Genomic DNA, 11,437 nt, shown 5'->3' on the forward strand with positions numbered 1-11,437 from the left:
CAGTGAGAGGGGACCAGAGGCTATGTTGGCTGGGTTCACAGGAAACTACTGAAAATTAGTGAGTCTTACGTGTATCTTGCAAAACGTGTGATGGAATTAGGGCATGAACATTCACTATTCTAGAAATGGTTCAGGGTCTGAGAGATCAAACCAGGGTTCAACATGGTGAGCGGTGACATCGCTCCTTGAGAGAAGGGAAATGAAGACCATACACATGAAAATAATATCCCCAAAGCAGCATTTATTTACCCACTGAATTCCAAAACATTTAATTTAGAAGTCTGGCATTTCATAATCACCCATCTTGATTGACATGGGCTAACGCACGTGGCGCTGTCAGGATACACAAGGACAACAGCCAAAGAGTTACAAAAAATAAATCCATGATTCTTAAACAATAGCAACCAAAACAAAAAAAAAGTTACAGGTATCAAAACTTTAGATGCATTGCATTGAAAAGAAGGTTTGTGCACATCATAATTTAAGGAGGCAAAACAAGGCGCTACCGAAACCTCACGTTAAACAGTTTATTATTAAGCCGATGGACAGGAGCAAGTGGTCTCTTTGTCTCAGCTTCCCTTGCTTTCCATGAGCTGAGGGAAGAGGTGGGAAGGGTGGATTCATTTTCGCATGCACAAGATGAACTGCTTAACAAAACACTATCAGCTTGTTTAAATGGACCTTTTAAATACCGACTGTAGCCTGTGTTGGCTAATTCTCCTTTTTAACTTCCCCACTGCTTTCGCCTGCATTTCACCTAGACCAGCAGGCAGAGTAGAATGCCTCCTTCAGAATGCACCTGTCTGCACGATTCAAAAAGGGATGGTGGAGAGGAGGGGGGGGGTGTTGGGTTCAAAGCAACCGTCAGTCCAGCAATGCCCATGAGTTGATCTGGAACTGCTTCCGGGGGCGGAGAGCAGATCTGAGTAGCTGTGCTGCCGCACGGGTGGGTTTAGCACTAGGTATCTGGTGACTGTGGCGCGGAGGGGCCGGTGTGACGGGGTGGGGGCGGGGCTGGCCGAGGCTGCTCAGTTGCCTTCTCCGGCCTCCTCGTCCTGCTGGTCGCTGGTCCAGAGGGTGAGGTTGTCTCGCAGCAGCTGCATGATGAGCGTGGAGTCCTTATAGGAATCCTCGTTTAGTGTGTCCAGCTCGGCTATGGCATCGTCGAAGGCTTGTTTGGCCAAGAGGCAGGCCTGCTCAGGCGCGTTCTGGATCTCGTAGTAGAACACGGAGAAGTTGAGGGCCAGGCCCAGCCGGATGGGGTGCGTTGGCTGCATGTGCTCTTTGCTGATCTCGAAGGCTTCCTTGTAGGCAGCCTCCGAAGCTTCCACCACACTGTTCTTCTTCTCGCCGGAAGCCACCTCGGCCAGGTAGCGGTAGTAGTCGCCCTTCATCTTCAGGTAGAAGACCTTGCTCTCGTACTGGAAGTCGTTGCAGTTCTTGATGAGGAACTTGTCCAGCAGTGCCAGCACGTCGTTGCACACCGACTCCAGCTCCTTCTCGATCTTCTCTCGGTAAGCCTTAACCTTCTCCAGCTTCTTCTCGTTTCCATCAGCCATGGTCTTCTGCTCAATGCTGCTGATGACCCGCCAGGATGACCGCCGGGCCCCGACCACGTTCTTGTAGGCCACGGACAGGAGGTTGCGGTCTTCGTTGGAGAGAGGCTCGTTGAGCTCGGTCACCTGCAACATCCCCAAAAGACGGACACTGAGACCTGAGTCTGGAGACCTTGGAGGGAAATCTTCCCTTCAACCCAGTCAATCACCCTCTTCACAAACAAGATGATGGACAAGTCACTTGAGAAAAACCAGTCTGACACGGACCCTATCTGAAGGGAGACAGCAGTCTAACAGAAGAGAGAAATAATCGAAACAAACTATTAAGTGATGAGGACTCTGAGAAATCCTTAATTCAGGCCTTCTAAGATGTGAGGCGGTGGAGCACAATGGCAGGGGAAAAGCCCTGAGGTTCGGCTATTCTGCATGAGATATTCTCACAGTAAAATCCTACAATTCCTTTGCCAAATGCTCAAAGATAATTACAGACTGGGAGGTCTGTTCCAGATTCTACTTTCAGCTTTTACATTAGAAAGGATCAATCACACCTCCCTGAAATACTTATTAACGGGTAAAGAGCTTCCCGGGTGAGATCAAGGCCCACACAGCTCCAGGGGCCAGGTTCTGCCCTGTCTGGTTATACATGGACCACCACTGGGACACCCAGCCTTCCCCCAACCCAAAACGGATGCGTCAGTGGCAGTAAAGTGTCTCCAGCCTCTGCTAAAAGGAAGCACAGCTACTCAGCAGCAAGCTTTATTCTGACCTACCTAACAGGAAACCCTGACTGACCTTCAAGGATGAAGTACCAATTACTTTAAGTGGAAATGTTAAATCTCACAAGTTGTAACTTCCTTTAGTTAGTTCTCCATGGTGCCAACTCCGAGTGAGTGAGCTATGTAGTCAGAAGGAATACTGGACTTTGCTGTGTTGAATGTGCCCCCCAGTTATGCTGAAGTCCTAACCCCTGGTGCCTGTGAATGTGACCTTATTTGGAAATAGGGTGTTTGCAGATGTGATGAAGTCACACTGAATTAGGGCGGATCCTAAATTCAATGACTGGTGTCCTTATAAGGAAAGGGAGATTTGGAGATGAAGGTCATGGTCACGTGATGATGCAGAGACTGAAGTTGTATGTCTACAAAAGCCAAGGAACTCCAAGAGTTACCAGGAGCCACCGATGCTAGAAAAGGCAAGGAAGGATTTTCTCCCCAGAGCCTTCAGAAGAAGTACAGCCCTTAATCTCTAACTCTGGCCTTCCAAACTGCAATAAAATACATTTCTCTTCTTCTAAGCCATCCAGTTTGTGGTGGCTTTGATTGGCAGCCCCTAGGACACTAATGCAGGCTTAGAACCAGAAAACTTTGGTCTGGGCCCCAGCAAAGCCACTAACTTGTTAAACTGGCCTGTATCTTCTGTAAAGTAGGGGAATTCTTTAACTATATGACCTACAGGGAAAGGTTTTAATTTTTAAAAAAAAGAAAAAGAAGAAAACTTAGGAAACCATAAAACTCAACAAAGAAGTATTATTTATATCAAATTATAAGGACAGAACCTACTCCAATGGAAGGGAAAAGCCAGGTTTGATAAATTATAAACAGTATATTAAAATAGACATGCATACCATGGACTAAGATGAATGAGCAGAGGAGAATCAAGAGATTTTAATCAAATGTAATCATTATTACGCATAAAACTAGAAAACCTGTGCTAAGTTCTTAAAAAGCGAAACAAGCAATTGTCTACCACCTCTCCCCTCCTCCACAAACCCCAGACAAAATAAAAACACCAGCTCTCTCTTCTGATGTCCCCATTTCCCTGTCCCCAGTACCCCATTCTTCTGCTGCAAATCCTTAGCCTGGGATGGTCTCTCCCTGTCTGCCTGGTCAATCAGCCCTAGCCCACCGCTTCTTCAGTGCGTCTTCAGCTCCAAGCGGCCCCGACCACCCGCTGCAAGGGCTGCCTGCAGGCCAGGTTCCTCACTCCTCCCCACACAGGCGGGAGTGGTTTCCATATAGCTCCCTGTGATCCACCCTAGTCCGGGCAATCTCTCCTCTCTCCTTAACCCCAATCCACGCTCCCTTCGAGACCTGTAACCCCACTAATTTTCTCCTCCAGTGAGTGCCTTTAACACTCACACATACATTAGTTTACCTAGAAATTATAAAAAGACGCTGTAGCTATTTTTCTGATAATTTGGCTTTTAAGGAAGCAACTCTTATAAAATCAAAATTCCATCTCAAATATTATGACAGATCTCAGAATGCCAGAATACTTTAGAATGACATTTTACTAAGGCAATATTCAATAAAACAAAACATGAGGCAAGAAAAGGATTTGGAAAGCTCCTCAGATCTCCAAGTAAGTAAATCCAACCAAGGCCACTTGATATTAAAATGCAATGATATCCATAAGGAGCCACTATACACTTCATCCCGCAGCTAATAAAGCTGCCTTTGTTGGACCACAGCAACGATACATCAGGGAATGTCCCCAGAGTACATCACTAAAACTAAGTGCATGTCTGAAACATTTATGTATCACACATAGTGTCTGTACAAGGGACAGCATCATCACTTGAAAAACTCCTGAGATATCTGGAGTTTAGCCCGAGCTAGCCATGTGACCTTGAAGATAGTAACTTTTCTGGGCATCAAAAATAAAATAAGGGGGACCAACCCAAACAACCTCCAAGGACTTCCTCAGCACTAAAATTCTAGGATTCCGTTTTTCCTGAGCAACAACAAAAGGTGTGGGAAGGCATGAGGTCAACAACAATGACATGGATGAAATGTGGGTGTATCCGCGGGTTTCAGGGATTCATGCATCCCTTCTCCATCAGGAACAAACTGCCCAAAAAGGCTACCGGGCGATACTTAAAATGACATCTTCACAAGAAAAATCGTTTACGAGGAGTATTAGTGTTTACGTAACAATCCTCTGGTTGCCTGCCAGTCTGAATGAATCACGGTCAGCATCAGCTGAGCGTGACTAACCACTAAGCAAGCATTGTTGTCAGAACCCCAGCCAGGGCCTAACTAGGAAATAACTAGATACGTTTAAATATGGTATTTTTTTTAACACTCCTGGGTTACAACTCGGTTAACAAAGGGAAACCTATGGGAGGAAGATAGTTTTATTACTTGATCAGATAACTAAAGAAAACCAGGAGTTTTTCCCAACTGGAAAATTAGAGACTGAAGTGAAATCAGACGGCCTATTAAAACAAACAAGATTTACAGCCAGTCTTGACTGGTGATACTTCTGGCAAATAACCTGCATTAATGTTAGTTGGCACGAGTTCCCAACGCTTCAAGCTCCAAAATACCGGAGCCAGGAGATCTAAAGAAAAGTATGGTCACCCACAAAGAGAAGCAGATGGGGAGGCAGAGCAGTGTAACAGGAAGGAAAGCAGGAACCACGGTCCCAGTCACCCCAATGCTGCCCTGGCGGGGCCATCACCTGCAGATTCAACAGAGATGACTTACTGCACCTCTACAATCACAAGTTCCAAATGGTTTCTAATTAGGCACATAAAGACCAGACACAGAATTTTCGAGACAGAGGAGACTAAGGCCGAGGTTCTCAGCCTTCCTTCTACTACAGCACCGGTTTTCACGTTCTCAGTTCTGCCACACGCCAATTCCAGATGCTAAGTCTCCGCGTGGCTACACCAGCTCCAAGGGACCCCCACCTCTGCTCGCAACCTCTGCCCTCCTGCCCACCTCCTGGCCCACATCATCCTACCACACTCCCCCTGACACCCCACCCTGAGGAACCGGCACCATCTACAGGTTCGTCTCCATCCCCTCTGGGGACTGTGCTCCCCACCGTCCTCCCCACGCGGCCCTCCCCACGCGGCCCAGGGCTGCACCAGCTCCCTTCCCCGTTTACTCTGCTCTGGACTACATAGCATATCTGGAAGTCACCCACAAACTGGTCAGCAGCTAACTCATCTGTCTTCCTATGACACCATTCGCTTACTCAAAAATCCCTAAGGGCCTCCTCCCACTAACTCACAAGGCAATAAACTATGTGTTTGTGAGTAAAAATAGATCTGCTGCCAAAAATAGCACAGAGACTGTTTGGGAAAACTTAAAAGTTCTCAATCTGGGACGCATCCAACTTCAAAAAGTAATACTGAGCAAACACAAAACCACCACCCCTGAGCAGCCAGGCCACACCCCAAAGTCAGGGTTGAGGTGACCCGTGAACAGGGCTCCCACCCTGCACAGCCACACACACACAGCCCCCACCCCACCTTTTACAGTTGCCCACACGCTACCAACAAGTTTACTTTTGATGTAAGAGCTTATAACAGAAAACCACCCTCACGAGCAACCAGGTAAATATAACCACATCATAAAATCTTTACGCTTCTTTGGCAGAAACTGTATATATTTTTTAAAGTGAACTAGAGGGATGAGAACTTTTTTGGCTCACTTTCCCAAGCTGATGACCTGAAAGTGAGGATTCTGCCTGGTCCCAAGCAAGCAAAGCATCCACCATCAGTCACCACTTGCCCAGGCCTGGAAAGACCCCTCTGCCCTCACCACTGGCAAGGCTGCAGTTCTGTAAGGGGAGGGGCTCAGCTTCAAGCTCAGAGCAAGTGAGTTCAGGTAATTAATATCACTCTAAGCTTAACATTAGTCAAAACAGCTACCCTTGTATTGTTGAGAGACTGCCTTTGTCTCACTTTTGACATGACTGAACAGTTTCAGAGACACTGGCAGGGATTAAACACAATCCCATGTGAACGGCAGTGCTGAATGCTACTGTCCCTGCAGGCACCAAGACTGAAGGCTTCAGAAGCTCCAATCACAGGGAACCTGTGCCAACACCCACCACCAAAGAGGGAATGCAACTGCGGGCAAGGAGCGGCAGGAGGGGCAGAAGACAGGTGGCCTCCACCCGGATGCCAGGGGAAGTCTTACCAACAACCCAGACACTGAAATTTGAGGGCCTCTAGGCTTACAAAATATACTAAAGGCAATAGGGAAAAACAATGCCTTAAAATACCACAAGTATAATTTAAGAGTCCTGTACTTCTTAATTTATAGCGGGAACTCAAATTCAATTAATACTTTTGCCTCTTAAGCTAAAAAACACTGCTGGCCTTCAGGAAAACAAGCACAATCCAGATGTTTGAGTCTGCCTTTTATGCTCCCCTGCTGTCACTAACCCATAAGTGGTAGATTGTGTTTTTAATCAAAGTTGGTAAAAATGACTTACATCTAATAGAGGGAATTATTTGCTCAGGAGGACTACTTATGTTAATGGCTTGGAACTTAGACACCAATGATGACAATGGCTGATCAACCAGAATGTATACTAGAAACAGCCCCATGGTACATTATCGTAGTGGTTAAAGTGAGAGCTCTAAATTCAAGAGTTCAAATCTTCACCTTACAACCTGACCCCGAGAAAATTAATCTCTTCAAAACTCATTTGGAAAAATGGAGTTAATAAGAGGATCCACCCAGAGTTGTTCTCAGGATTCAATGAGAAATGTACACATGGAATAAAAGCTACTATTTACTGAATGCCTAACAGATAAACTGATAAATTCCATAAACTTGATGAATTATAACATGGAAAACACATTTGGGCTATCTGCTCCCAAACTGTATTCTGGAAAAGTGTAACACTGCAGTCTACTACTAATATAAAATCCCAGACAAAGGTGAGAAAATACATTTTGGGCTTCTTTAAGGGAGTAGTGGGGGTCCTTGACTGTGGGAGCTCTTCTGGGGATAATTCAGGAACCCCAAATCCAGATGGCAACAACTTCCACTTTGGTGCAGCAGCGCCATGTGAACTGCTCACCAATTCAAGTGCCTTTTAATACTGCAATAAAGCAGGGCCTTCTTCCCGCCTCAGCCAACCCATGACAAAGCAATACTTACATGTGAAACAGGGCTTACTAGTTTACATAAATTCAAACGGTAGTACCAATGTGGCTGTAAGCTGCCACACTAACCACGATTCTGGTACACCTCAAAATCACCCCTAGTTTCAATACCTGCCACATGGGTTCGGTCTCCCCCTGGGCCACTCTGCTGTGCTTTTACAGACCACGCTTCCTGTAACCTGACAGCTTTTGGAATAACAGCCTTTTGCCACTGGTTGGGCCAAGTGCCTCTTCCTCTCCGACCCTTTTCCTTAAGCCACAGCTTTCCTTCCTGCACTTAAGATTTCTATCGATATTCTCCAAGTCCTTCACACATGTTCCTCCCTGTCCCTTGTTAGCTCTGTAATTGACCATGTGTCAATGTTAAAACACACCATGACATCCCAAATAACTTCTACATTTTAGACCTTCACAATTACCATCTATGTTTTGAAATTATAATTTAAAATAAAAGATGACTCAAGGCAATAAGTGACATAACTGAATTATAAATCTATCTGGTTACTTACTCTCCTTCCTTAAATTACTAGTCTTATGCTCTAAGATTTTTATCCCATGTTATAGGTTTGTTTTATAGTTCTCATAAGATGGTACTACACCCATTTTACAGAAGTTATGAATTGTGTAAGGTCATCCCAAGCCTGGCCTAGAAAGGACTTGGGTTCTAGAATCTTTCACATTTCTTTCCACTGTTCCACTCTATGTAAGCCGCTAGGTATAAGACAAGGAGATTGAAGACAAACTTTTACATCATCTCAGAAAATTTCTTGCCTCTTCAAATTATGGGGTGAGGCAAGGGACTGCAGTTCTCAGCTTATGTGAGGCAACATCGTTTCCAACATGCATGACTTTTTTAAAGCTTACCGACACCATCCTCCAGGTGACGCTGGTACCACAAGGAACATCAACCACTACAGGCAGGCAATATTATTAGGTACCATTTCAATTATAAAGGAAACAGAAAACAAGTTAGAAGAATGAAGGCTGAAAACCCACTTGACAGTAACACCAACATTACTAGTTTTACGCGTGAGAGGACCAGAAGACAAGGGATGAGTTTCAAAGTCACAGCGTGGTGGCATCAGACCATCCCCTCACTCAGGTGCAGCAGAGCAGTCTACTTACCTGCCCTGAAGAAAGCCACACAAACCCAAAGGGTTACCAGAATTCCACCTCTTTACAGAAGTTATAGTGTAGGCCTATGATATTAATGAAATGGGTAAATGAGTCTTCTCAAGAACATTTAAGAACTGGGGAAAAAAATAGAATGTACAAACATCAACTTAACAGATAAAATATAAGAAACTGTTTTCCACTGACCTCTGCCAAGTCCTTTCTAATAAATATACTGCATTAATTTAGATGACAAGAAAATTTCTTTAATAGAAGAAACAGACATATTGTTCTAAATTTTTAATAGGAGTTACCTTGAGGGAAGAGTTTATCACAATTCTGAGATGACATAATTAGAGCTTGGATTGAATTTTCAGTGGTGGATGGCTTATCCAACCCATTAATCACTTCAGATACAGATATTAAAGATTCCCAATACATGAAAAGGTCCATTAGTTTGCAAAATACTACCTTATGCTTCAGAGAAAGTCTGTGGATGCAGGCCGCTGCAGGAAGGCATTTTTCTTCAGGACTGCTTATGGAAACCAGGAAGCCTACTTTCTTCTCTCCACAAACTACATCTCATTCTGGTTACATCTCTGCATTCTTTCCTCACTTCCCATTTCAGGTTGCCTCAGGTTTCCTTCAGCTCCAGAACTACCTTCTAGCCATTCCCCCTTAACCTCAATTCACTTCACTTCAAGCCCCATCCCTTCTTCATTTCCCAAAACTTTATTCCCCTAACACTTAAAGTCCCACTCAAAAGGGAACTGAGGGCCTCCTTAAAATGTTCAGAGAGTGGCCTCAGCCTGCATAATCCCAGTGCCACTCAGTTACTGTGGAGAAGCAGCACACTTAAGAGTGACTTGCTGTGTGGACAGAAGTGGCTTTATCCCAAAGATTAAGCTCAGGACCCCTTCCAAGGGGATGCACTTACAGTCAGTCCTGTTTCTGTAACATTTGCTAAATTAATGTATCTTACATTTGTTTTTCTTGTAGAGCCCCCAGAATTACATAGAGTTCAGGTCCCAAACCTAAATCATCCCTGGTTTGGATGAAAATCTCCTACTTGGCTGACGACGCCATGCCAGGGCTCAAACTGGGATCACCAATGAATCAACAAATGGGCGTTGGTGAACAAACACCAGGTTCAATGTGTGACAAGGACAACACGGAAAAGATAACTCTTTAAGAATTTTTCTTCCCTGGATAATCCTAAATACTGTCTTCAACAACATATTTCATATATTAATATCAGAAGCCTTAAAAGGGGCTTTTCACGTGACTCTGAAATTTTAGGGAGCCCCTGTATTTGCAGCTTTTTTCTCTAAGAAATCCCTTCCCAAGGCCCGCAAAAGGGCAACTGAGCTATATAATGCAGAGCAGTAATTCTCAAATTTAAACCCACTAACACTTGCCATGAGAGCTGGTTCAAGTGCAGATGTGCGTCCCACCCCCAGAGTTTCTGAGTCTTTAGGTATAGGGTGGGGCCCCGGCCGACCCTCCCAGGTCTCAGGAGTCTGTACACTGGGTGAGCACGGCAGGTTGGTGGCCGCAGCTGTGGCTCTACCCCTGTGACCTTGACGCAGAGAGAAGTAATGTTCATTTAGGGAAACCGTGAAATCATGTGAGGAGACTGGGACAGCGAGAGGTATCACCGGAACCCAGCCTCAGACACGCAGGTGGTGCCTACCGCCGCGGCATTGCCAGGGTGTGGCCGGCTGCGGCTCCGTCCCGGAACCCGAGCCGCACGCGGGTCTCCGAGGGTCTCGGGAAGGCAAGGCCCACGCGCTCGTCTCGCCCACAAGCACGCTCCGGGCAGATGGGCGCAGCCTCCAGCCTGGGAGGGGGCTCCACGCCCGACCGCAGGGTGGAGGTCTCCGCACACAAAGCCAGACCCCCGGGCGTGGGAAGATGGAGCCAGAACGATTCGGGCGAGCCAAGCAAAAACGGGTCGGAACCACACCGACTTCAGGTCGTGGCAGCGGAAACCAGGAGAGACGGGGCGCCACTCACTAGATGATTCTTTATTACAAGTTGGGGTGTGGAGGGAGGTGACGGGGTGACCCAGCCCGGCAGAACGGTCTAGAAGGGGGGATGCAGCTCCCTCACGTCCCCTCGGGCTCCTCCCCGACCCGGGGCTCCGAGTTGGGATGCGGCGACCCCCGCCCGCCTGCTGGTCCCCGTCGCGCCCCCTCCCCGGAGACCCCACCCGGCCCGGCCGCAGGAAATGGCGGGGCGCGCGGCTGGCGCGGGAAGCGCGAGCTGCGGGAGGACGGCCGCGCCCAGCGGGGCGGCGGCGTCTCCCTGGGCCCGGAGGGGGCCGCCGCCCAGCCTCCCAACCCTCCCGTGCGCCGGGCCCCCCGGCCAGCCGCCCGGGCTCCCGGCGCGCTCACCGCCTTCATGGCGGAGGCCATGTCGTCGTAGCGCTCCGCCTGCTCGGCCAGCCGCGCCCGCTGCAGCAGCTGCTCGCGGTCCCCCATGTCGCTGTGGCCCGGCCTCGCCTCGCGCCCCGCTCGCTCGCTCGTCCGCCCGTCCGCTCCGGGTCGCCGCGGAGGCCGCCGCCGCGCACGCGCACTGGCTCGCCGGCCGGCCGAGGCTGCAGGCTGCAGGCAGCAGGCAGCAGGCAGCGCCGCTCACCCTCTCGCTGGCTCGCCCCGCGCGCTGTGGCTCGCGCCGCGGACGCCGCCGAGGGAGGACAGGCGGCCGCGCGGGGGGATGGGAGGACGAGAGGACGCCTGCGCAGTGGGAGAGGCCGAGCCGGGCGGCGCGGAGCGGCGCGAGTGGGAGGGGGGAAGGGCGGGCCGGCCCTAACGGTCTATTTCAAGGTGACGTCACCTACTATAAATAGCTGCGG

At 48.2% G+C, this 11,437-nt stretch overlaps 1 protein-coding gene across 1 annotated transcript; it reads right to left on the reverse strand.

Annotated features, from left to right (window-relative positions):
- Window positions 1-221: 221 nt before the first annotated feature.
- Window positions 222-11,312, reverse strand: YWHAH (tyrosine 3-monooxygenase/tryptophan 5-monooxygenase activation protein eta). The gene is made up of 2 exons (XM_072953700.1): window positions 10,977-11,312; window positions 222-1,682 (listed from the first exon to the last, which is right to left on the reverse strand). The coding sequence occupies exons 1-2, from the start codon at window positions 11,061-11,063 to the stop codon at window positions 1,029-1,031; spliced, it is 741 nt and encodes a 246-aa protein (XP_072809801.1). The 5' UTR covers window positions 11,064-11,312; the 3' UTR covers window positions 222-1,028.
- Between the last annotated feature and the right edge of the window lie 125 nt (window positions 11,313-11,437).

The sequence above is a fragment of the Vicugna pacos genome, chromosome 32 (genome assembly GCF_048564905.1).
Source record: "Vicugna pacos chromosome 32, VicPac4, whole genome shotgun sequence".
In the NCBI taxonomy this organism is placed as follows: domain Eukaryota; kingdom Metazoa; phylum Chordata; class Mammalia; order Artiodactyla; family Camelidae; genus Vicugna; species Vicugna pacos.

Bases quoted from the DNA above. Each gene is read 5' to 3' on its own strand.
- YWHAH (XM_072953700.1), bottom strand. From the start codon at position 11,063: ATGGGGGACCGCGAGCAGCTGCTGCAGCGGGCGCGGCTGGCCGAGCAG. The intron at 1,683-10,976 runs GTGAGCGCGCCG...GGGATGTTGCAG, and splicing joins TGGCCTCCGCCATGAAGGCG to GTGACCGAGCTCAACGAGCC.